The sequence below is a fragment of the Dendropsophus ebraccatus genome, chromosome 11, assembly GCF_027789765.1.
Source record: "Dendropsophus ebraccatus isolate aDenEbr1 chromosome 11, aDenEbr1.pat, whole genome shotgun sequence".
Classification (NCBI taxonomy): Eukaryota; Metazoa; Chordata; class Amphibia; order Anura; family Hylidae; genus Dendropsophus; species Dendropsophus ebraccatus.
The window spans coordinates 101,621,377-101,649,004 of NC_091464.1; the positions used below are offsets into that span (position 1 = coordinate 101,621,377).

General features: G+C 46.1%; 1 protein-coding gene across 2 annotated transcripts in view; it reads left to right on the top strand.

The window, feature by feature from the left end:
* Positions 1-27,628, top strand: part of RECQL4 (RecQ like helicase 4) — a 152,905-nt gene that overhangs the window by 104,443 nt on the left and 20,834 nt on the right. For both annotated transcript variants that reach the window (XM_069946229.1, XM_069946228.1), the window contains exons 21-23: positions 12-184; positions 9,157-9,343; positions 11,417-11,570. In XM_069946229.1, coding sequence (XP_069802330.1) covers positions 12-184; positions 9,157-9,343; positions 11,417-11,570 — 514 coding nt within the window. The remainder of the gene's footprint in view (positions 1-11; positions 185-9,156; positions 9,344-11,416; positions 11,571-27,628) is intronic.

Below are 27,628 nucleotides of genomic sequence, written 5' to 3' on the forward strand. Positions count from 1 at the left end.
CTTCCTTGTAGCTGCCCCCCTGTGGCCGTTGCTCTCGCTCGGGAACGTCTCGCTGGAGTCGATCACACACATGTCAGCTCTGTGGAGTTCAATGCAGTTGAGCTCGCAGACTCTATGGGTTGGGAAGTAATCCCTGTGAAAAGAGCGCTGCGGGATCTGCAGTGGAATTCATCAGCCGCGGGAGGTAAGTGCTGCCATGTATGTATATTCCGTACTGGTGTATACAGCTGATACCAGTGTAATAGAATGGTGTATACAGCTGATACCAGTGTAATAGAATGGTGTATACAGCTGATACCAGTGATGGAGCAGAATGGTGTATACAGCTGATACCAGTGATGGAATAGAATGGTGTATACAGCTGATACCGGTGATGGAGCAAAATGGTGTATACAGCTGATACCGGTGATGGAATAGAATGGTGTATACAGCTGATACCAGTGATGTAATAGAATGGTGTATACAGCTGATACCAGTGATGGAATAGAATGGTGTATACAGCCGATACCAGTGATGGAATAGAATGGTGTATACAGCTGATACCAGTGTAACAGAATGGTGTATACAGCTGATACCAGTGATGTAATAGAATGGTGTATACAGCTGATACCAGTGATGGAATAGAATGGGGAGTATATAGCTGATACCAGTGATGGAATAGAATGGGGTGTATACAGCTGATCCCAGTAATGGAATAGAATGGTGTATACAGCTGATACCAGTAATGGAATAGAATGGTGTATACTGCTGATCCCAGTAATGGAATAGAATGGTGTATACAGCTGATACCAGTGTAATAGAATGGTGTATACAGCTGATACCAGTGTAATAGAATGGTGTATACAGCTGATACCAGTGATATAATAGAATGGTGTATACAGCTGATACCAGTGATATAATAGAATGGTGTATACAGCTGATACCAGTGATGGAATAGAATGGTGTATACAGCTGATACCAGTGTAATAGAATGGTGTATACAGCTGATACCAGTGATGGAATAGAATGGTATATACAGCTGATACCAGTGATGGAATAGAATGGTGTATACAGCTGATACCAGTGGAATAGAATGGTGTATACAGCTGATACCAGTGGAATAGAATGGTGTATACAGCTGATACCAGTGTAACAGAATGGTGTGTACAGCTGATACCAGTGATGTAATAGAATGATGTATATAGCTGATACCAGTGATGGAATAGAATGGGGTATACAGCTGATACCAGTGTAATAGAATGGTGTATACAGCTGATACCAGTGATATAATAGAATGGTGTATACAGCTGATACCAGTGATATAATAGAATGGTGTATACAGCTGATACCAGTGATGGAATAGAATGGTGTATACAGCTGATACCAGTGATGGAATAGAATGGTGTATACAGCTGATACCAGTGATGGAATAGAATGGTGTATACAGCTGATACCAGTGTAATAGAATGGTGTATACAGCTGATACCAGTGATGGAATAGAATGGTGTATACAGCTGATACCAGTGTAATAGAATGGTGTATACAGCTGATACCAGTGTAATAGAATGGTGTATACAGCTGATACCAGTGTAATAGAATGGTGTATACAGCTGATACCAGTGTAATAGAATGGTGTATACAGCTGATACCAGTGATATAATAGAATGGTGTATACAGCTGATACCAGTGATATAATAGAATGGTGTATACAGCTGATACCAGTGATGGAATAGAATGGTGTATACAGCTGATACCAGTGTAATAGAATGGTGTATACAGCTGATACCAGTGATGTAATAGAATGGTGTATACAGCTGATACCAGTGATGGAATAGAATGGTGTATACAGCTGATACCAGTGTAATAGAATGGTGTATACAGCTGATACCAGTGTAATAGAATGGTGTATACAGCTGATACCAGTGTAATAGAATGGTGTATACAGCTGATACCAGTGATGGAATAGAATGGTGTATACAGCTGATACCAGTGATGGAATAGAATGGTGTATACAGCTGATACCAGTGATGGAATAGAATGGTGTATACAGCTGATACCAGTGATGGAATAGAATGGTGTATACAGCTGATACCAGTGTAATAGAATGGTGTATACAGCTGATACCAGTGATGGAGTAGAATGGTGTATACAGCTGATACCAGTGATGGAATAGAATGGTGTATACAGCTGATACCAGTGATGGAATAGAATGGTGTATACAGCTGATACCAGTGATGGACTAGAATGGTGTATACAGCTGATACCAGTGATGGAATAGAATGGTGTATACAGCTGATACCAGTGTAATAGAATGGTGTATACAGCTGATACCAGTGATGGAATAGAATGGTGTATACAGCTGATACCAGTGTAATAGAATGGTGTATACAGCTGATACCAGTGATGGAGTAGAATGGTGTATACAGCTGATACCAGTGATGGAATAGAATGGTGTATACAGCTGATACCAGTGATGGAATAGAATGGTGTATACAGCTGATACCAGTGATGGAATAGAATGGTGTATACAGCTGATACCAGTGATGGAATAGAATGGTGTATACAGCTGATACCAGTGTAATAGAATGGTGTATACAGCTGATACCAGTGATGGAGTAGAATGGTGTATACAGCTGATACCAGTGATGGAATAGAATGGTGTATACAGCTGATACCAGTGATGGAATAGAATGGTGTATACAGCTGATACCAGTGATGGAATAGAATGGTGTATACAGTAGGGCTGGGCGGTATACCGTGAAAATACCGATACCGTCTCTGGCGTCGGTTAACCGACCTCAACTTTGCCAGGACGGTATCTGCGGTATTTCACATGTTTGTGTGCTGAGCAGCGACGCAGGGATGCCGGCAGCCAGGCAGGATGTGGCTGCAGCAGATCGAATGAGGGATCATTGGCATTGGCCAAGTGCAGCCTCTAAGTGTCCTGCGCTCCCCGCCTGGGCCTCTCTCCCCGGTAAGCGCATGCAGCACAGAGCCGAGGACCGGATGACCGCTCTGCCCCCTCCCCCTCCTGTCACTGCCGGGACCCGTCTTTTCAAACAGGGCAATTGCCGCGCAGAGCAGTGACCTGGAGCCAGAGCGGTTCCAGAGGCTCCAGTCACTGTGCGCAGCCACAACTCTCCCCCTCTGTGTAACAGCAGCTCTCATGAGGTAACCTCTTCCTACTATGTGCAGCTGCCGTCCACACAGCCCTCCCCCGTCACCAGTCTCCGGGAGGTACACTCTCCAGCCACAGGGTTGTAGATCATCTCCCCCAGGTCAGATAAGGATTGATGGGACAGTGTCTGTGTAGCAGCAGGTTACTGCACGGAGGAGCCGCTGTCTTGTTTAGCTGCCGTGCTCGTCTCTTATCACTGACACCCGAGGCAGAGGCTAAAGGAGGCAGCGGTTTCTCAGTTCTCTATGTACACAGAGCATAGCAGAGCTGTCTCAGTTGTCTCCTGTGTGTATACAGACCTGTCCCCCCCTCCTGTGTGTGTATACAGACCTGTCCCCCCTCCTGTGTGTATATACAGACCTGTCCCCCCTCCTGTGTGTGTATACAGACCTGTCCCCACCTCCTGTGTGTGTATACAGACCTGTCCCCCCTCCTGTGTGTATATACAGACCTGTCCCCCCTCCTGTGTGTATAGAGACCTGTCCCCCCTCCTGTGTGTGTATACAGACCTGTCCCCACCTCCTGTGTGTGTATACAGACCTGTCCCCACCTCCTGTGTGTGTATACAGACCTGTCCCCCCTCCTGTGCGTATACAGACCTGTCCCCCCTCCTGTGTGTGTATACAGACCTGTCCCCCCTCCTGTGTGTGTATACAGACCTGTCCCCACCTCCTGTGTGTGTATACAGACCTGTCCCCACCTCCTGTGTGTGTATACAGACCTGTCCCCCCTCCTGTGCGTATACAGACCTGTCCCCCCTCCTGTGTGTGTATACAGACCTGTCCCCCCTCCTGTGTGTGTATACAGACCTGTCCCCCCCTCCTGTGTGTATACAGACCTGTCCCCACCTCCTGTGTGTGTATACAGACCTGTCCCCCCTCCTGTGTGTGTATACAGACCTGTCCCCCCTCCTGTGTGTGTATACAGACCTGTCCCCACCTCCTGTGTGTGTATACAGACCTGTCCCCCCTCCTGTGTGTGTATACAGACCTGTCCCCCCTCCTGTGTGTGTATACAGACCTGTCCCCCCTCCTGTGTGTGTATACAGACCTGTCCCCCCTCCTGTGTGTGTATAGAGCTGTATAAGGGTATGTTCACATCTCATTTTTCTCCACACGTCGGGCTACACGTCAGGAATCAGTGAAAAAAGGATGCGGACGTGCGGACGACAGCCACATGACGACCACATTGACTTTAATGAGCAGGACGGAGTCATTACGTGTCTGTGTTCTGCTCATTTGCCGGACGTACACGGCTGTTGTGCAGGATCTGGTTGACCACTCTTTTGAGTCTTGCACAAAAGCCGTGTACGTCCAGCAAATGAGTAGAACACAGTCACATAATGACTCCGTCCTGCTCATTAAAGTCAATGTGGCCATCGCCCGCACGTCGGGCTGTGCGTCCACATCCTTTTTTTCACTGATTCCTGACGTGTAGCCCGATGTGTGGAGAAAAACAAGATGTGAACATACCCTAACTCTGCTGAGACCCCTAATAATGACAAATAGACTTGTGTTGCTGCTCAGAAAGTAAATTTTTTTTTTTAAACAAAATATCCTGAGTTTGGCACAGACAAGTGGGTGTGGCTTACAAAGGGGCGTGTCATAATTATCGTTCAATTATCGTTACCGCAGCTACATGTGCGATAAACCGCGATATTGATTTAGGCCATTATCGCCCAGCCCTAGTATACAGCTGATACCAGTGTAATAGAATGGTGTATACAGCTGATACCAGTGATGGAGTAGAATGGTGTATACAGCTGATACCAGTGATGGAATAGAATGGTGTATACAGCTGATACCAGTGATGGAATAGAATGGTGTATACAGCTGATACCAGTGATGGAATAGAATGGTGTATACAGCTGATACCAGTGATGGAATAGAATGGTGTATACAGCTGATACCAGTGTAATAGAATGGTGTATACAGCTGATACCAGTGATGGAGTAGAATGGTGTATACAGCTGATACCAGTGATGGAATAGAATGGTGTATACAGCTGATACCAGTGATGGAATAGAATGGTGTATACAGCTGATACCAGTGATGGAATAGAATGGTGTATACAGCTGATACCAGTGATGGAATAGAATGGTGTATACAGCTGATACCAGTGGAATAGAATGGTGTATACAGCTGATACCAGTGGAATAGAATGGTGTATACAGCTGATACCAGTGTAACAGAATGGTGTATACAGCTGATACCAGTGATGGAATAGAATGGTGTATACAGCTGATACCAGTGATGGAATAGAATGGTGTATACAGCTGATACCAGTGATGGAATAGAATGGTGTATACAGCTGATACCAGTGATGGAATAGAATGGTGTATACAGCTGATACCAGTGTAATAGAATGGTGTATACAGCTGATACCAGTGATGGAATAGAATGGTGTATACAGCTGATACCAGTGATGGAATAGAATGGTGTATACAGCTGATACCAGTGATGGAATAGAATGGTGTATACAGCTGATACCAGTGATGGAATAGAATGGTGTATACAGCTGATACCAGTGTAACAGAATGGTGTATACAGCTGATACCAGTGATGGAATAGAATGGTGTATACAGCTGATACCAGTGTAATAGAATGGTGTATACAGCTGATACCAGTGTAACAGAATGGTGTATACAGCTGATACCAGTGATGGAATGGAAAACTAGGCGGACTGGGGGGCTAATGGTTCAGCCATTGTAAACCGTATCCGAAAGTGCCTATAAGTGTTGGGTGAGCCGGTTACTTGCCAATGTCTGAGTACAGGTACAATGTACATGGAACTGAAGGGTAGGGAAGAGAAGGTGAGGGGGCAGCAAAGACGAGACCATTTTAGGAATGTTATAGGATAGAAGAGAGGATTCTATAGGGGATGTTATAGGATAGAAGGGAGGATTCTATAGGGGATGTTATAGGATAGAAGGGAGGATTCTATAGGGGATGTTATAGGATAGAAGGGATGAGACTATAGGGGATGTTATAGGATAGAAGGGATGAGACTATAGGGGATGTTATAGGATAGAAGGGATGAGACTATAGGGGATGTTATAGGATAGAAGGGATGAGACTATAGGGGATGTTATAGGATAGAAGAGAGGATTCTATAGGGGATGTTATAGGATGGAAGGGATGAGACTATAGGGGATGTTATAGGATAGAAGAGAGGATTCTATAGGGGATGTTATAGGATGGAAGGGATGAGACTATAGGGGATGTTATAGCATAGAAGGGATGAGACTATAGGGGATGTTATAGGATAGAAGGGATGAGACTATAGGGGATGTTATAGGATGGAAGGGATGAGACTATAGGGGATGTTATAGGATAGAAGGGATGAGACTATAGGGGATGTTATAGCATAGAAGGGATGAGACTATAGGGGATGTTATAGGATAGAAGGGATGAGACTATAGGGGATGTTATAGGATGGAAGGGATGAGACTATAGGGGATGTTATAGGATAGAAGAGAGGATTCTATAGGGGATGTTATAGGATAGAAGGGATGAGACTATAGGGGATGTTATAGGATAGAAGGGCTGAGACTATAGGGGATGTTATAGGATAGAAGGGATGAGACTATAGGGGATGTTATAGGATGGAAGGGATGAGACTATAGGGGATGTTATAGGATAGAAGGGATGAGACTATAGGGGATGTTATAGGATGGAAGGGATGAGACTATAGGGGATGTTATAGGATAGAAGAGAGGATTCTATAGGGGATGTTATAGGATGGAAGGGATGAGACTATAGGAGATGTTATAGGATAGAAGGGATGAGACTATAGGGGATGTTATAGGATAGAAGAGAGGATTCTATAGGGGATGTTATAGGATGGAAGGGATGAGACTATAGGGGATGTTATAGGATGGAAGGGATGAGACTATAGGGGATGTTATAGGATGGAAGGGATGAGACTATAGGGGATGTTATAGGATGGAAGGGATGAGACTATAGGGGATGTTATAGGATGGAAGGGATGAGACTATAGGGGATGTTATAGGATGGAAGGGATGAGACTATAGGGGATGTTATAGGATGGAAGGGATGAGACTATAGGGGATGTTATAGGATGGAAGGGATGAGACTATAGGGGATGTTATAGGATGGAAGGGATGAGACTATAGGGGATGTTATAGGATGGAAGGGATGAGACTGAGGTCTTTGGGTGAGGCGTCCAGAGAAGTCCTGGAGGTCGGAGTGAGAAGTTCTGAATATGGAAGATGTTTGTGTAAGAAGGTTGTGAAGTGTGACTGAAGGAGGAGATAGAGGGTCTGGGGTGGACTCCCTATTGAATATAGAATGGGAGCTCCTGTGGAGGGGACAAGTGTTAGTGTTCAAACCCACTTGACATATTTTCTGCGTGAATGAGTCTTAAAAATAAGCAGGCAAAACGCAGGTTGGCTTTATACAATTGTTCTGCGTTAATATACGCAATTGCGTATTTTTGAAGCGTGAAGCTTGTTGTTAGCAAAGCATCAGTTGTTAACAACCTGTGCGAAAAACGCATATAGCTTCACGCTTCAAAAATACGCAATTGCGTATATTAACGCAGAACAATTGTATAAAGCCAACCTGCGTTTTGCCTGCTTATTTTTAAGACTGATTCACGCAGCAAATACGTCAAGTGGGTTTGTACCCTAAGGGTATATTCACACGGGCGGGTTTGCAGCGAGATTCTCACTGCAAGCCCGGCAGGTCCTGGCAGTTCCCATACACTACATACTTGCTGTGGTCTAAATGACCGCAGCGAGTATGTAATTATACCGCCCTTAACCCCTTCTGCTCCCGCCCGGCTCCCCCGCTGTAAGCATACTTTACCTGTCCTTGCTGCACGGGTCCGGCGTCCTGCTCTCCCGTCTGGCCAATCAGTGGCTGTGGCTGGGCAACACACTAATTGGCCGGACGGGAGAGCAGGACGCTGGACCCGTGCAGCAAGGACAGGTAAAGTATGCTTACAGCGGGGGAGCCGGGCGGGAGCAGAAGGGGTTAAGGGCGGTATAATTACATACTCGCTGCGGTCGTTTAGACCACAGCAAGTATGTAGTGTATGGGAACTGCCAGGACCTGCCGGGCTCGCAGCGAGAATCTCGCTGCAAACCCGCCCGTGTGAATATACCACAAGTGTCAGTGTCACTTGTGGAGGGGCCAATACTTTTCGCCATATACACTGCCTAAACCACTATAGGGAGCACTAAAACACCACATCCTAGATCTCAACGAATGACAATGACTTCCAGTGTAAATCTTTACTAGTTACATAGTGGAAGGTGGTAAGAACAATAACACCTAAACATCATCATATAAATCAGAATGACTATTCTATGGGGGTCTGGATAGCTAATGATACATTACAGGCTGATCAAACTTCAGTGGAAAAGCCTCAAGGCAAGGAAATGAGGCTCAGTAGTGTGTGGCCTTCACCTGGCAGTACAAGGCCCGGGCATGCTCCTGATGAGGTGTATGACCTCCCTACAAGGCCCGGGCATGCTCCTGATGAGGTGTCTGTATGACCTCCCTACAAGGCCCGGGCATGCTCCTGATGAGGTGTCTGTATGACCTCCCTACAAGGCCCGGGCATGCTCCTGATGAGGTGTCTGTATGACCTCCCTACAAGGCCCGGGCATGCTCCTGATGAGATGTATGACCTCCCTACAAGGCCCGGGCATGCTCCTGATGAGGTATAGGACCTCCCTACAAGGCCCGGGCATGCTCCTGATGAGGTGTCTGTATGACCTCCCTACAAGGCCGGGCATGCTCCTGATGAGGTGGCTGTATGACCTCCCTACAAGGCCTGGGCATGCTCCTGATGAGGTGGCTGTATGACCTCCCTACAAGGCCCGGGCATGCCCCTGTTGGGTGGGGTAAATATTGCAGTTGTCCCCAGTGCGCCGCTCCATCCACCCTCTGTCTCTGTGGTTATTGTCTCTACGACCCATTTGTTACTCTGCATTCTCTGTGTAATATATATTCCATCTACTTGCATCACAGGATTTCGGGGTACAGGCCGAAGCGGAGTGTTAGTAGAGTTCAGTAAACTTTCTTTCCACTTTCGGTCTTATGGTGACCTCACAAATGAGGAGCTGGAAGAAGTTTGTGATTTCCTCCACCAGAAAGTGACATCACGAGAAGCAACAGCACTGAGGCAGCTGAAATCCTGTTACAGAGTGTTCCACAGGTGCGGGCCCCACACCATGTCCACCTCGGGGGGAGACCTGATGCATGAGCCCCCCCCCCCCTCCATACTTCCCAACCTCCTTCTCTCCTCCCCCTATACTTCTTACCCTCCTTCTCTCCTTTCCCCTATACTTCCCACCCTCCTTCTCTCCTGTACCCCCCTATACTTTCTGCCTTCCTTCTCTCCTCCCCCCGCACTTCTCGCCCTCCTTCTCTCCTCCCCCCATACTTCCTGTCTTCCTTCTCTCCTCTACCCCCCAATACTTCCCGCCCTCCTTCTCTCCTCCCCCCATACTTCCCGCCCTCCTTCTCTCCTTCCCCCATACTTCCAGTCTTCCTTCTCTCCTCCCCCCATACTTATCGCCCTCCTTCTCTCCTACCCCCATACTTCTCGCTCTCCTTCTCTCCTCCCCCCATACATCTCGCCCTCCTTCTCTCCTCTACCTCCCTATACTTCCCGTCTTCCTTCTCTCCTCCCCCCATACTTCCCGTCTTCCTTCTCTCCTCTACCCCCCTATACTTCCCGTCTTCCTTCTCTCCTCTACCCCCCTATACTTCCCGCCCTCCTTCTCTCCTCCCCCCATACTTATCGCCCTCCTTCTCTCCTCCCCCCATACTTATCACCCCCCTTCTCTCCCCCCCCATACTTATCGCCCTCCTTCTCTCCTCCCCCCCATACTTATCGCCCTCCTTCTCTCCTTCCCCCATACTTCCCGCCCTCCTTCTCTCCCCCCCCATACTTATCGCCCTCCTTCTCTCCTCCCCCCCATACTTATCGCCCTCCTTCTCTCCTCCCCCCCCATACTTATCGCCCTCCTTCTCTCCTCCCCCCCCATACTTCCCGTCTTCCTTCTCTCCTCCCCCCATACTTATCGGCCTCCTTCTCTCCTCCCCCCCATACTTATCGCCCTCCTTCTCTCCTCCCCCCATACTTCCCGTCTTCCTTCTCTCCTCCCCCCATACTTCCCGTCTTCCTTCTCTCCTCTACCCCCCTATACTTCCCGCCCTCCTTCTCTCCTCTACCCCCCTATACTTCCCGCCCTCCTTCTCTCCTCCCCCCCCATACATCTCGCCCTCCTTCTCTCCTCTACCCCCATATACTTCCCGCCCTCCTTCTCTCCTCCCCCCCATACTTATCGCCCTCCTTCTCTCCTCCCCCCCATACTTATCGCCCTCCTTCTCTCCTCCCCCCCATACTTATCGCCCTCCTTCTCTCCTCCCCCCATACTTCCCGTCTTCCTTCTCTCCTCCCCCCATACTTCCCGTCTTCCTTCTCTCCTCTACCCCCCTATACTTCCCGCCCTCCTTCTCTCCTCTACCCCCCTATACTTCCCGCCCTCCTTCTCTCCTCCCCCCCCATACATCTCGCCCTCCTTCTCTCCTCTACCCCCATATACTTCCCGCCCTCCTTCTCTCCTCTACCCGCCTATACTTATCGCCCTCCTTCTCTCCTCCCCCCCCATACTTCCCGTCTTCCTTCTCTCCTCCCCCCCCATACTTCCCGTCTTCCTTCTCTCCTCCCCCCATACTTATCGCCCTCCTTCTCTCCTCTACCCCCTATACTTCCCGTCTTCCTTCTCTCCTCTACCCCCCTATACTTCCCGTCTTCCTTCTCTCCTCTACCCCCCTATACTTCCCGTCTTCCTTCTCTCCTCTACCCCCTATACTTATCGCCCTCCTTCTCTCCTCCCCCATACTTCCCGTCTTCCTTCTCTCCTCTACCCCCCTATACTTCCCGTCTTCCTTCTCTCCTCTACCCCCCTATACTTCCCATCTTCCTTCTCTCCTCTACCCCCCTATACTTCCCGTCTTCCTTCTCTCCTCTACCCCCCTATACTTATCGCCCTCCTTCTCTCCTCCCCCCATACTTCCCGTCTTCCTTCTCTCCTCTACCCCCCTATACTTCCCGTCTTCCTTCTCTCCTCTACCCCCCTATACTTCCCGCCTTCCTTCTCTCCTCTACCCCCTTACATCTCGGCCTCCTTTCCTAACCCCAGCCTCTTCTCTGCCTCCTGCACATAGTGATATCTGGCGGTCTTGTATCTGGTGCCTACCATCTCTCTCTCTGTGTCAGTGTGTCATACAGGAGCAGTGGTGCGTGTGCAGAGAGGGTAAACCCTGAGCGTAGTGCACAGCTGAAGACTCTCATCCTCCACTACTTTCAGGGGAATAATCCTCTGGACGAGACTGATGAAGACCACCCTGCAGACAGCCTGAGTCAGGAAAAGGTATGTTCTTGCACAGTGTCAAAGGTGATGTAACCCACAGAAAGTGTCATAGTAACATAGTTAAAGGACAAGTGCCATGAAAAACTTTTTCCCAGTAATTGAAGCACATTACAAAGTTATATAACTGTGTAATATGCTTCAATCACCTATCTGCCTCCCTTCCCTGTCTTTCCCCCCCTTCACCCCCCACCAGGAAGTGTTCTGACTCACACAGACCTGATTACTGTCGTCACCGTCACCAAGCTCTTCTCTCAGCTCCTTCTCCTGTTACACCAGCCTCCCCCCTCCACTGCCTTGTCAGGTGACAGGCTTGCTCAGCTCCAATTGGCTGAACAACTGCAAGCTATCACTTGTCACATGTCATGCTTATCTTCCCTCCGACTGACTCCAGCACATAGGCAGCTCCCCCCTCCCCTCATACCCTCTCTCCTGCTGCCATGGACTCAGTGAAGGAGTCATGTCACTAGAGAAGATAAGCTGAGCAAGCTGAGTCACCTGACAAGGAGGGGGAGGGGGAGGCTGGTGTAATAGGAGCTAGAGCAGCCCTCCTGCTGATGACTCATCCTCACATGAAGGAGCTGCCTGGTGACGGTGACGACAGTAATCAGGTCTGTGTGAGTCAGGACAGTTCCTGGTGGGGGGTGGAGGGGGAAAAAGACAGGGAAGGGAGGCAGATAGGTGATTGAAGCACATTGCACAGTTATATAACTTTGTAATGTGCTTCAATTACTGGGAAAAAGTTTTTCATGGCACTTATCCTTTAATAAGGTTGAATGAAGACAAAAGTCCATAAAGTCTAATCTACAGAAACCTACTGTGTTGATCCAGAGGAAGTAAAACCTCTTATGAGGCAAATGACAATTGCCCCATCACAGTGAGAAAAAATCCTCCCTGACCCCAAAAATGGCGACCATAACAATCGTATCACAAGAAATCTGGGGCCCATAATTTGTATTAGATTTATATCCCTTGTAATGAATGAGCTATGATGGCATCATGTGGAAGAGAGCTTCATAGTGTCACTGCTCTTACAGTAAAGAACATAGACTGTTCCATAGTCTCACTGCTCTTACAGTAAGGAGAAAGAGAGGGGGAGAAGGGCGCTTCCTTGTGTATTATCGGCAGCAAATAGTTATCCACTAGAGAAGTGCTCCACCAGCAAACCCATTCACGTGGTATGGTTGTGCAATGTCAATAGGCTCCTACATCACGTTTGTCTGTTATACACCGCTGCTCGACCTAGGAACATCTGCAATAACCATTGGGAGTGAAGGATCCAAAACATTTATCCCTCTAGGGAGCAGAGATACAGGAATCCTCAAGGAAGGTCAGCGCAGGTGTGGGGGAATAGCGACCAGAACCATGGCCTCAATCCAGTGACACCGAGGGAGAGGCCCTCCAGTACGTCCACACCCATGGACACAGAACAATTCACACCTGAAACTCACAATCAAGCATCTAAAACAATAGAGCCCCAAATAACAAGCTAATATACTTCACAGGACATGGGGATTTTGACCTCACTATTTAGGCTGTTATGTGCCGGGAAGCTAAAATTAAGTTAATTTGTTTTTCCTGAGACCAATTGGCATCACAACATATGGGGTATTATCGCCCCTGCGAGCCCCTGGGTCGAAGGAATATTTAATGAAAAAAATAAAAATACTAATTTTATTCCCCTCCTCCAGGAAGTATAAATAAGCCCCACCTCCCTAAACATCAGTCAATTATAAAGAATACAATAATAGGGAGGGAGTCTTGTGATGCCAATGGGTCTCAGGGAAAACAAATTAACTTAATAATTTTAGCTTCCCTTACGTCCCATTGGCATCACAACATATGGGGAATAAGTACTATCCCCATCGGGTGGGTTATTAATCACAGCAGCATTAAGTAGTTCTTGCTGAACAAATAGACTCCAACCTATATTGTCTTACGAAGGTAGAAAGTGAAGACCAGGTAGCCGCATGGCAAAGTTCTTCAAGGGACACAGAAGAGCGTTCAGCTCACCTGGAAGCCACCGCCCTAGTAGAATGTGCTCTAGTGAACTCAGGTGGAGCTAAGTCGGCAGTAGAGTAACATAGAGAGATGGTATCACAAATCCATTTAGATATGGAAGGTTTTGAAGCCGCCTTGCCTCAGTTTCTTCCTGCAAACAGAATGAAAAAAAATTCTCTACCTTACAGAATTCGCTTACCCTGTCCAAATACCCTGATAGACCTGGATACGTCTAACAGAGAGAAGTCCAATTCTTCTTCTGAAGTAACTGCAGGCGAAAAAACAGGCAAAACCACTGGTTGGTTGATAGAGAAAGATGCCACCTTGGGTAGGAATCCTGGAAGAAATCTGAGAATAACTTTATCCTGAGAAAAGGTTATGTAAGGAGGAGCAGATTCCAGCGCTTGAAGCTCCCCCACTCTTTAGGTTTCACAGGTACCTAAAGAAAGAAGGGGTTAAGGAGGAGGGACAAAGTCCCCTAGGGCTTTACAAAAATGAAGAAAAAAAGACTAATGATTCAGGGAGGCGGGGCCTATTTATACTTCCTGGAGGAGGGGAATAAAATTTATTTTTTTATTTTTTTCATTAAATATTCCTTCGTCGCAGGGGCAATAATACCCCATATGTTGTGATGCCAATGGGACGTAAGGGAATGTGTGTTACATCCTTGTGATTGGAAGCTGAAACGAGATGCAACATTTTCATTAAATTGTGATGCCATTCATTGCATTGAGGCCATGGTTCTGGGAGCTATAGCATTCATAATAGCAGTCGGGGCGGGACACTGACATTCCCCCTCCCCCCCCACCTGTGCTGACCTTCCATGAGGATTCCTGTATCTCTGGTCCCTAGAGGTATAAATGTTTCTGCTCTTACAGTAAAGAATCCACGTCTGTGCTGGTGGTGAATCCTTCTTTCCTCTAGATGTAGAGGATGCCCCCTTGTCATGGTTACAGGCCTACGTGTAAGGAGATCAGTAGAAAGATCTTTGTACTGTCCATTCATATTTGTATATTGGGATGAGATCGCCGCTGGGATGAGATCGCCGCTAAGAAGTCTGCCCCTTTAAAGTGACTCTGTACCCACAATCTGTCCCCAAAAACCACTTGTACCTTCGGATAGCTGCATTTATTCCAAGATCTGTCCTGGGGTCTGTTCGGCAGGGGATGCAGTTATTGTCATAAAAATAACTTTTAATCCAGCAGCGCTGTGTCTAACGGCCGGGCTTACATTAGTATATGCATTAGGCTGGCACACCCTCTCTGTCCTTCCTCCCTACCCTCCTCAGCATTCGGAATGCTCCAGGCAGATTGCTTCCTATTCCCCAGCTGTGTGTATAATGAACATGGACTGGATTGTTAATACACCTGTGCAAAGCTCAAACAGCAGTAAATGATGAGGAGGGTGGGGAGGAAGGACAGAGAGGGTGTGCCAGCCTAATGCATATACAAATGTAAGCCCCGGCCGTTAGACACAGCGCTGTAGGATTAAAAGTTATTTTTATGACAATAACTGCATCCCCTGCCAAACGGACCCCAGGACAGATCTTGGATTAAATGCAGCTGAAGGTACAAGTGGTTTGGGGGGGACAGATTGTGGGTACGGAGTCACTTTAAACCAAATAGCCCTAAGCTTGATGACCTGTTATGTGATCAATGGATCTCGCATAAGGATTGTTTCAGGACAATAGGGACCAGTCACATGTCCTCCACCTTGTGAGCAGCATTTGGAGGAATCCAGCTCTGGTTTTTATAATATACATACATGTGTCCATATATACAGTATCTATCCCCATAATAATAATACATAGTGACCATATATACAGTATCCATACCCATAATATACATAGGGGGAGATTTATTAAAGGGTGAAAAAATACACCTGGTGTAAACTGCCCCCAGCAACCAATCACAGATCTTTTTATATACAGTATCTATACCCATAATATAATGTCAATTTTTATTTTGTCCTACGGCAGCACAGGTGCACAATGGGTTAACTCAGTTTCCTCATCTTGCCAGGCAGAAGGAACAACATGGATTAAATAGTTAAAGGAGAAGTCCGGCGAAAAATTTTATTAAACTTTTGTAGTGCCCCCCAAAAGTTATACAAATCCTCAATATACACTTATTATGGGAAATGCTTATAAAGTGCTTTTTTCCCTGCACTTACCACTGCATCAAGGCTTCACTTCCTGGATGACATGGTGACGTCACTTCCTGGATAACACGGTGATGTCACGACCTGACTCCCAGAGCTGTGCGTGCTGTGGCTGCTGGAGAGGATGATGGTAGGGGGACACTGAGGGACACAGGGCAGTGGAGGGACATTGAGCATCCCCCTTCCATCATCCTCTCCAGCAGCCACAGCCTGCACAGCTCTGGGAGTCAGGTCGTGACCTCACCATGTCATTCAGGAAGTGAAGCCTTGATGCAGTAAATAGTGCAGGGTAAAAAGCACTTTCTAAGCATTTCCCGTAATAAGTGTATATTGAGGATTTGTATAACTTTTGGGGGACAATACAATACTTAAATAAAAATTTTCACTGGATTTCTCCTTTAACCCCTTAAGGATCGGGCCTAAAATGGCCTTAAGGACCGAGGCAAATTTTATGAATTTGACGTGTCACTTTATTCATTAATAACTTCGGGATGCTTTTACCTATCCGGCTAATTCTGAGATTGTTTATGTTGGCGGCATTTATTAAACTCTTTCTTTTTTTTTTTTTTTTTTTAGACGATAGAAAGCTTAAAACATTAGCAGCAAATTTCCAAATTTTTAGTAAAATTTCAAAATCAGATATTTTTAGGGACCTGTTCAGGTTTAGGCTGGGTTCACACTACGTATATTTCATGCAGTATTTGATCCTCATGTCAGGTCCTCATAGCAACCAAAACCAGGAGTGGATTGAAAGCACAGAAAGGCTATGATCACACAATGTTGTAATTGAGTGGATGGCCGTCATTTAATGGCAAATATTTGCTGTTATCTTAAAACAACGTCTGTTGTATTGAAATAATGGCCGTTATTTACCTTTATATGGCGGCCATCCACTCAATTTCAACATTATGTGAACAGATCCTTTCTGTGTTTTTAATCCACTCCTGGTTTTGGTTGCTATGAGGACCTGACATGAGGACCAAATACTGCCTGAAATATACTGTGTGTGAACCCAGCCTAAAAGTGTATTTGAGGGGACTGTATGTTAGAAAGCCCCACAAAGCACCCCATTTCAGAAACTGCACCCCCAAAACTTTGCAAAAGCACATCCAGAAAGGTTTTTAACCCTTTAGTGGAGTCACAGAAATAAAAGCGAAGTATGTAAGAAATTTGAAAATTTTAATTTTCTGTGCAGAGATTTTATTGTAATCCAATATTTTTCATAATTATAAACTTATTAGCAGAGAAATGCACCCCAATATTGATTGCCCCGTTTCTGCAGTTTCTATTGCGCTATTTGACGCAACCACAAGCCTCAGATATAAGGGAGCGCCTAGTGAATTTCAATGGCTCCGTTATATTTGGTCATTTCTGACTGTACCACTTCAGGTTGGCAGAGGCTCTGGGGTACCAAAGAACACCCCTAAAGGGACACCATTTAGAAAACTACACCCCTCAAGGAATGTAACAAGGGGTGCGGTGAGCATCTGGACCCCACAGGTGCTTCACAGATTTTCCCAACAATATGGCGTGAAAAAAGACAAATTTTATTTTTTACACTAAAACGTTGTTCTAGCCTTCAATTTTTCATTTTCACAAAGGGATAAAGGGAGAAACTGCGCTACACGTTTTTTGGGTGGTTATTCCTGAGTACGGAAATACCCACATGTGGACATAAAGTGGCAAGCGGGCGCAAGACGAGCCTCCAAAGGGAAGGAGCGCCAATTGGCTTTTGGAAGCTGGATTTCACTGGAATGGATTTCAAGGGCCATGTCTCATTTACAGAGCCCTCGTGCTGCCAAAACACTGGAAACCCCCCACAACTGACCCCATTCTGGAAACTACACCCCTCAAGGAATCTAACAAGGGGGGCAGTGAGCATATGGACCCCACTGGTGACGGGCACAAATGTGGAAAAATGTGACGTGAATATGAAAATTTTAATTTTTTCATTTTCACGGCACAAATGTGCTCATCAGCAAGGGGTCCATATCCTCATTGCACCCCTTGTTAGATTCCTTGAGGGGTGCAGTTTCCAGAATGGGGTCACTTGTGGGGGGTTTCCACTGTCTTGGCAGCACGAGGGCTCTGTAAATGGGACATGGCGTTCATCATCCATTCTAGCCAAATCCAGACTCCAAAATCCAATTGGCGCTCCTTCCCTTGAGAGGCTTGCCCTACGCCCACATGGTGCTTTATGTCCACATGTGGGGTATTTACGAACTTGGGGGAAATTTCTCTACACATTTTGTGTGTGTTTTTTCTCTTTTAACCCCTTGTGAAAATAAAAAATTTAAGGCTAGACCAACATTATAGTGTAAAAAATTTAATATTTTATTTTCACGCCACATTGTTCCACATTTGTGCCCGCCACCAGTGGGGTCCATATGCTCACTACACCCCTTGTTACATTCCCTGAGGGGTGTAGTTTACATAATGGGGTCACTTGTGGGGGATTTCAACTGTCTTGACAACACAGAGGCCTTTTACATTCAACAAGGCCCTCGAAATCCATTCCATCCTCCAAAAGCCAAATGGCGCTCCTTCCCTTTGGAGGCTTACCCTGCACCCGCATGCCGCTTTATGTCCACGTGGGGTATTTCTGATTTCAGGGGAAATTGCTCTACACATTTTGTGTTTTTTTTTTTTTTATCTTTTAACCCCTTGTGAAAATGAAAAAATCAAGACAAGATCAATCATTTAGTGTAAAAATTAAATGTTGGTCTAGCCTTGATTTTTTTTTTTCCATTAAAAAAGGGGTTAAAAAAGAAAATCAACACAAAACGTGTAGGGTAATTTCCCCTGAGTAGGAAAATACCCCACATGTGGATATAATGTGCCATATGGGCACAGGGCAAGCGACCAAAGGGACAGAGCGCCATTTAGAGGCTGGAATGGAGGATGGAGGCCATGTCGCAATTACAAAGCCCCTGTGCTGCCAAGACAGTAGAAACCCCCCACAAGTGACCCAATTCTGGAAACTACACCCCATAAGGAATCCAACAAGGGGTGCAGTGAGCATATGGACCCCACTGGTGACTGGTACATATGTAGAACATGTGCCGTGAAAATTAAAAATATTTTTTTTCATTTTCACGTCCCAAATGTGGCCGTCACCAGGGGGCCATATCCCCGCTGCCCCCCTTGTTAGATTCCTTATGGGGTGTAGTTTCCAGAATGGGGTCACTTGTGGGGGGTTTCTACTGTCCTGGCAGCACAGAGGGTTTATAATTGCATCATGGCCTCCTCTAATGGGAATGGCGGCCATACCTACTTAGCTGGGGAAAAGGGACAATTCTAATTTATTTGGGGGTATTAGGCCAATTATTAGTTTATAAGGTTGGAAATGACAGGTGTCCATCAAACTCAACCTGTGTTGATCCAGAGAAAGGCAAAAAAAAAACCCTCGTAAGGCAGACGACAGTAGCCTCATCACTGGGGAAAAATTCCTTCCCGACTCCATAATGGCGATCAGAATAATCCCTGGATCAACGTGACCCCTGAAATAGGAATAAGGGACAGAATTTAGATAATATAGAACTCCAATGATGTGTGGTGCGCCTTGGAGCGATCCAGTATGCAGAGGCCGGGGGGATCAGGACAGGTGTCACACTGGAAAATGGTGTCCTTCCTGATCCCCCTGTTACCCCACACTCTGCACTTCTTCTGGGGTCTCCCGTTCTCCAGTGTGGGGGACGTCACCTGGAAAATGTTGTCCTGGTGCGATACGGGGTCCTTCATATGCAGAAGCGCTGGGTCCGCTCCATGGCTGCTAAATATTAGGGCTCTATTACTGCTTCTGATATTTTCGGATCGTGCCGCAAGCTACAGTAGCTCGGGCAGCGAGGGACTGGAAGAGGGGGTGCTGGGTGCCGGCGGGTGCCAGCTGCGGAATGCACAAAGGGTTATGCTTCGCCATTCCGCAGTGTGCATGTACCCTAAATCTCTAAGTGTACCCTGAGGTACTCTCACAGAGTTTGTAGAATTTCACGGTACTGGCGGAAAAGCCGTGTCTGGGGGGGGGGGGGGCTTACACTACGCTACCCCCAGACACGTCACTGGATGATGAGGATGAATGGAGGAAAGAAGGATCCCCCCATTCATCCTCACTGGCTAACATATGTGTCCGACGCCGAAAACACCCTGGGGGCCATTTTTATATGGGGATTAGTATATGGGGTATGTAGATGTGTAGTGGTGTAGTGTAAAACTTTATTTAGTATAGTGTAATAGTGTTTTTTACGTGTCTTTTTAACATTAAGTATTATAAAAAAAAAACTACGCCAAGAAAGGAGTTGCCGATAAATGCCGCACTTATGTGCGGTACTTATCAGCAAAACGTGGCTGTAGGATATAGAAAAAAACACTCTACGCCAAAAAGGAGGAGTTGCTGATCAGCGGCGCACTTACGGCGATAGGGTGCGGAAACTAAATTAAAAAAGGAAAGAAATTAAGGGGTTAAGCACCCCCCGTGCCGACAAGCTAGGATGGCCATCTTCCCCGATCGATGCGTGTGTACACGTAGCGATCGGGGGAAACCGCGGGCATAAATGTACGCCCCAGGGACCACACAATAGGGTGTTTAGTTTCTTCTGCAGGAGTTCAGCCCTCTCTATTTCTCATGCATTAGCAGCGACAGTGGCGTTCAGGGTCCTGAGAGCCTGTCATCCCCTGTTCTCCTGTCAGTGCTACCTGTTCAGTAGAGGTGTCCCAGCAGTTGCTTTGTGACCGGGAGGCGCAGTGGTTCTGTCTGCAACTTGTTTATTTGAATATCATGCTGCATTCCTTGTCTCTGTCTCTCTATTAGCAGATGTCTTCCGGGAATCAGCCAAGAGAAGGAGCAAGTCTAAGCACAGAATGTGCTCCAATTGTGACCAACCACTGCCAGATGTATCCTCCTCCCATATCTGTGGTGTCTGTGCCATCCCTAGAGAAGGTTCCAGCTTCTAACTGAGGCTCAGAACTTTTTTGGCTGGTTCAAGTCTAAGCTTTCTGATGTGATTAAAGAAGTGTCTACAAAGTCTGCAAAGAAATGTTAAAGAGAAAAAGCCTTCAGACTTCAGAGAAAGATTCAGACTTGATGGTGCTGTCTGAGGGAGAAGTGGTCTCCTCCTCAGATTCTGGAGCGCTCCAGAGGATTTTTTTCTGTTTATTAAAGAGCTGGCGGCATCTTTTTTTAGAGTCGGTGAAAAATACTATTGAAGGTGAACCCCACTCTAGTAGGCTACCTAAAAAGAAGCTCTTTTTTTATTTCCCTAATACACCTCATCGTGTTCTGCTGTCACATGATCTTTTCTGGCTTAGCTCAATAGATCTCCATGAATTCTTTTAAGAGAAGTCAGAAGCAAGTGCTCGCTTTAAGGCTGTTAACAACAAACTTGACCCCAAGTGTTCTGCTGCATGGGAAAACCCCTCTAAAGTGGACTTAGCAGTGATGCGCTTATGTAAAAAATCAGTTTTCCCCATGACCTCCCTTCTGAAAGAACCACTAGACAGAAGAGTTGAAACATCTTTGAAGCACATCTATTCCATGGCAGTATTGAATGTCAAAGCTGCCACAGCTTCTGTTCCAGTGGTGAGAGCTTTTAAGAGTTTGGATCAGTCAACTGGCTAAGGAAATTGCTGCGGGGGTATCAAGAGAGGATCTCTTGAAAGACATCCCAGACATTAAAAAGACTCTCTCAAAAGATTTTCTTGCAGATTTTCCTCTGGACTCTCCTAAATTCAGTTCCAAGACCATGGCCATGTCTACCACTGTAGGGAGAGCTGTCTGGATCAAGGAAAGGTCTTGCGATATCTCCTCCAGAGGGTACGTTTGGGCCTCAGCTGGACAAAATCTTGGACTCTATTAGTAAAACTAAAGGTTCAGCCTTTCCTCAGTCCTCCAAACCTCCTTAGAGATTTTAGCCCTTTCGCAGACAGACCTGCAGGTCACCAGCAAGTAGAAGAACCTGGCCACAAAGAAATCAAGGTGGTTACAAGCCTAAAGGAGACACTAATGCCCTGAGCTTCAAGAAGAAGCAATTCTCAGGATCAGAAGGCATGACGCCAGGCCTATGAGTGACCCAGTAGGGGCCAGGCTCTCAGTCTTTGCCCATGCTTTGCTCAATCCCACCATAGACAGCTGGGTCAGATTGGTCATCACAAGGGGATACGCTATAGAGTTTGCTCGCCCTCCCCTCCGACCTTGTTTTTCTCAATGCAGAAAAGCCTCATCTTCTAGACTTCTTGCAGGAGTTTATAGATAAGGGTGGGTTGGAACAAGTTCCTCTCCACCAGAGGGGTACTGGCGTGTACGCCAGGATTTTTGCCGTTCCGAAGAAGGAAGGAAGTTGGCGCTTAGTGATCTGTCTTCCTGAACAAATTAATCCACTGCAGGCATTTCAAGATGGAGAACATCAGGTCTGTCATGACAATCATTCAGAAAGATGATTTTGCAGCCACTGTGGATTTGAAAGATGCGTATTTGCACATACCAATATTGAGATCTCACTGCAGGTTTCTCAGAGTGGCAATCTCTCAGGGGAATATCATCTCCCATCTGCAGTTAATGTGTCTGCCCTTTGGTCTCTCTACTGCACCAAGGGTATTCACGAAAATTGATTGTGGTGTTAGCAGCAACCCTCAGATTACAGGGTATATTTGTGGTACCATACCTGGACAACCGGTTCATCAAAGCATCTTCTCAGGAAATGCTGCTTCTCCACGTCCAGGCCACAGTAGATATTCTTCAGAGCCACAGGTTCATCATCACTGAGCAAAAATCTAACCTGGTTCCTTCAAAGTTCCTGGGGTTCATCATCGACTCTTCAGCAATGAGACTTTCTGACAGAGGAGAGTGTGAAAAAATTATCTTCAGTGGTCCAGTCTCTTCTATCCAGAACCCAGAATTCTATCAGGACGGGAATAAGATTCTTAGGGCTGATGACTGCCTTTCTGGAAGCAGTGGCATGGGCCAGGTAACACATCACACCAGTCCGAAGTATTCCCTCAGTGGAACCGCCTCCAGTCAGGACTGGACCATTCCCTGTCCCTCTCCAGTCGGTGCAGGAGAGATCTACCGTGGCAGTTGCGAGAGGACAGAATCAGTTGCAGGATGTCGTCTGGTGCTCATCAACTTGTCGTCACGACAGATGTTTCCAAATCAGGCTGGGATGCTCATGTGGAGACCCAGTGGGTTCAGCAGAGATGGTCCGTCCAGGAGGGCCTGAGTTCATCCACCCTAAGGGAGTTGAGAGCAGTTTATCTGGATCTTTGCCGCTTTTCGTCCCTGGTCCTTTAGAAGAATATCCTGATCCAGTCTGACAACCTAGCCACAGTGGTCTACTTGAACAAATAGGGAGGAACCAGGTCTCCTGCGCTAATGGAAGAGTACCATCAACTTATGTCTAGGGCAGAGGAACATCTCTTGGATCTAAAAGTGATTCACATCAAGGGGGATCTGAATGTGACTGCGGACTGGCTGAGCAGGCATAAAGTGCTCCAGGCGGAATAGAGTCTTCATGCAGAATCATTCAAGACATGATTAAGCGCGCATGCGCGAAACGCGTCGTCTTGCCGATAGCACCCTTCTACATGGGTCCTAATTTTAACCTGAACATGGAATAAAGATATAGGTTTTAACAGTTCATCTTTTTCACTGGACAAGTGCTGGATCCACCTGCTTTTCAGCAGACAGACTTCCATCTGATTTTATGTTTTTCCCTCTCTTCCACTCCCAACATGCTTAGGAAAATACAGGAGGACCGAGCCAGAGCTGTGGCGATAATTCCCTTTAGACCTATTAGAGCTATCGAGGGGCTCTTACAAGGAGATTCCTCTTCTGTCCCTGAATGGTCTGCTCCATCTAGCTCTTCAGCATCTACATCTCACGGATTGGAGTCTGACAGGACATCTTCAATGCAAGGAGGTTTTGCAAGTGATGTGATTGATATCCTGGAATCATCTTGAAAACCTGCCACTATTAAGGTCTATGACCGGATTTCCAAGATCCTCAAGTCTTTGTGTACTGAGCACGACATCCCTGACTCTGATCTTCCAGACGTTCTCGAGTTCTTGCAAATAGGCTACGTTAAAGGGTTGAAGTTAACACTCTCAAAGTGCACTTCTCTGCTATCAATTATCTTCTTGAGGGCAGATTCTTTAAGGCCATCAAGTATCTGTGAAGAGTCTAGTAGCTGCTTGGGAAATAGGGACCTATTACACCAACCATATCTAACAGATTTAAAAAAAAAAAAAAAAATTGTCAGATAATCTGTTGGTGTAAAAGGGCTCTTAGCTCTAGTATTAGAGGCTCTATCATCTTCTGCTTTTGAACATTTGCAAGAAGCTTTAATGAAGTTTGTGTCATTCAAGACCTTATTGCTGGTGGCAATTGTCTCAGCCAAAAGGGTCGGGGAGATTCAGGCTCTCTTACAAAGAGCCTTCAGGCCAGGCTTCCTACCCAAGTCAAGTCAGTGGACAATATCAATCAAGAGGTCATCTTATCTTCACTATGCAAAAATCCTCAAAGGGCAGAGCAAGAAAAGTTGCATCTGTTGGACGTCAAAAGAGCAGTCCTTACCTAGATTGTTCCAGTGAGTTCAGAGCTTCAGATTCTTTTTTTTTTTTTTTTTTTTTTTTCCAATTTCAAAGCCCTAACAAGGGCAAAGCAGCCTCAAAAGCATCTGTCTTGTTGGATAAAGGGCACCATAGCTAAATGCAGAGGCGGATAAAGGACACCATAGCTAAATGCAGAGGCAGACATTATCACTTGTGCAGCCTGTTCAGCTGAGGGTGGACTGTGTAAGGGCCCTATTCCACGGGACGATTTATCGTTCGTATAATCGTTAACGATAAACAATCCAAACGACCGCTTTTGCGAAAGACCTGAAATTGTTCACCCATTTACATGGAACGATAATTGTTACTTATGATTGTTCTTTCGGTCGTCTTGTCGCCGCTATTGCATTCTTCACTACTGCAAACGACTGAACGACCTCTTATTCAATGCGAACGATTTGCAAACGAGCAACGATAAAAATCGGTCCAGGTCTTTTTAAACTATCAACGATTTCTCATTCGGTCGTTAATAACTGCTATTCAACCGAACGATTATCGGTTAGATTCGAACGATTTAACGATAAAAGCTCAACGATAATTGTCCCGCGGAATAGGGCCCTAAAAGAAAGCACAGAGCCCCCCCCCCCCCCCCCCCCCGATGCTGTAAGTTTATGCCTTTTTTGCAAATAACTGTGCCCCCCTCCTCCCTGCACCATGGTTGTTTTTCTAAGTGCCATTGGTTATATCCCCTATTAGGGCTGTTCTGGGATCACTTCTACACTCTGAGCTATATACTCTGATCCCCCACACAGCATCCAGTGTATAATGCACCCAGGACCCTCCAAGTACAACAGCTGCAAACACTACAAGTCCCAGCATTTACTGCAGTCTGCAGACCTCAGGATATGCTGGGATTTAAGGTACAAATTAGCAGCGTGCTTCATAGCAGGTGGGGGCCGGCTGCAATCAGCAGCCGGCACTTCACAGTTAATGACTCGCTGCAGCGTGACATTAACTCCTTAAACGCCACGATCGCGCCGCAGCGTTTAAGTGTAGGTTACAAGGGGAGTCCCCTGTCACTTACCGATCGCCACTAACACACTACCCCAAAACCCCTCCCCCAATAAAAGCTTTAAATCACCCCGCTTTCCCACTATATAAATAAAACATATAAAAATAAATAAACATATAATATACCGTAGCATGCGTAATTGTCCAATCTATTAAAATATAACAAGCGTCATTGTGAACGGCGTACACGAAAAGAGGGGAAAAAGTGCGCGGATTACCCATTTTATGTTACATTATATATAAAAAAAAAATTAATAAAAAGTGATCAAAACGTCCGATCTTCACAAATATGGTATTAATAAAAACTAGAGATCACGGCGGAAAAAATAACACCCCATAAGCCCCGTAGGTGAAAAAATAAAACCGTTATAAGCGTCACAATAGGCCCATTTTATTAATATTTAATTGCCAAAAAAAGGATTTCATTAAAAATATAACATTAGAGAATCTGTGTAACCTGCATATGGTTGTGTTCAGACTGACCTATAGAATAATAGTGTCATGTCGCTTTTACCATATAGTGCATTACGTAGACACAGGAACCCCCCAAACGTTACCATATTGCATTCTTATTTACGATTTCACCTATTTATATCTTCATAAATAATAACTTTGGGGTTCCATCATACATAATATATTTGGGGTTCCATCATACATAATATATTTGGGGTTCCATCATACATAATATATTTGGGGTTCCATCATACATAATATATTGGGGGTTCCATCATACATGATATATTTGGGGGGTTCCATCATACATGATATATTTGGGGGGTTCCATCATACATAATATCTTTGGGGGGTTCCATCATACATAATATCTTTGGGGTTCCATCATACATAATATATTTGGGGTTCCATCATACATGTTATGGTAAAATAAAAGACGCCATTACACAGTACAACTATTCCTGTAACAAACAACATGGCCGTGTAGATAGAAAACTGAAAGTGCTGGAGCTCTTGGAAGGGGAGGAGGGAAAACGAAAGCGCAAAGATCAAAATTTGTGCGGTCCACTGGGTCATTTTGGGCCTGGTCCTCAAAGGGTTAAAGAGGTTGTCCAACATTTTTTTTCTTATTGGAAATGGGAATAATTTGTAATCTGTCCTTTCCCTTAGTTGTTTCCTCTAACCTATTTTCACCTCTGTTGCTGCTTTTTGGAATTGTTTACATAAAGAACTTCCAGGTCACATGGGTCAGCAGTGACATCACAGCTCTGCAAGCTCCACCCCCTCGTGTCTGAATCTAGCTCCGCCTCCTCTATAGGCAGGAAGTGTCTGTGTTACAATAAGTGTGTTTGAGCTGCATTGGGGCTCAGTGTCGGCCAATTATTTATATTATCCAACAAACCAGATTTTATCAGTTGTAGGACTACAAGGCCCAGCACACATGTGCATGTTAGGAGTTGTAGTCCTGTGTTACATATACACTGCAGTAGCCATCCTACAGGGAGGAGCCTCAGCGATAGGTAGAATGGTGACTGACATGAGGTGAAGTATCTCTCCGCCCTCACACTGTACAATGATACTAAGATAGGGCGAGATTTATCACAGCCTGTGCAGAGGAGATCAGATCAGATCGCTGCTTTCATTTTTAAAAAGGCCTCTGAAAATAAAACCTACAATCTTACCGTTTCCCTGCTCCTCTGCACAAGCTTTAATAGAATCACCCCCATAGTTTATTTATATAGCTCCAACCTATTCTGCAGCGCTGTACAGAGATTGTGTGATAAAATCCATGCAGACATTGTGGGACATACATGCAGCTGTTATGCCAGGACCCCAACATTACAAAACAACTAGGCTAACCTCTGTGCCCCCCACAACAACAAGGCTAACCTCTGTGCCCCCCACAACAACATGGCTAACCTCTGTGCCCCCCACAACAACATGGCTAACCTCTGTGCCCCCCACAACAACAAGGCTAACCTCTGTGCCCCCCACAACAACATGGCTAACCTCTGTGCCCCCCACAACAACAAGGCTAACCTCTGTGACCCCCACAACAACATGGCTAACCTCTGTGACCCCCACAACAACATGGCTAACCTCTGTGACCCCCACAACAACATGGCTAACCTCTGTGACCCCCACAACAACATGGCTAACCTCTGTGACCCCCACAACAACATGGCTAACCTTTGTGACCCCCACAACAACATGGCTAACCTCTGTGACCCCCACAACAACATGGCTAACCTCTGTGACCCCCACAACAACATGGCTAACCTCTGTGACCCCCACAACAACATGGCTAAACTCCTGGTCTCCTCCATGTCATGCTG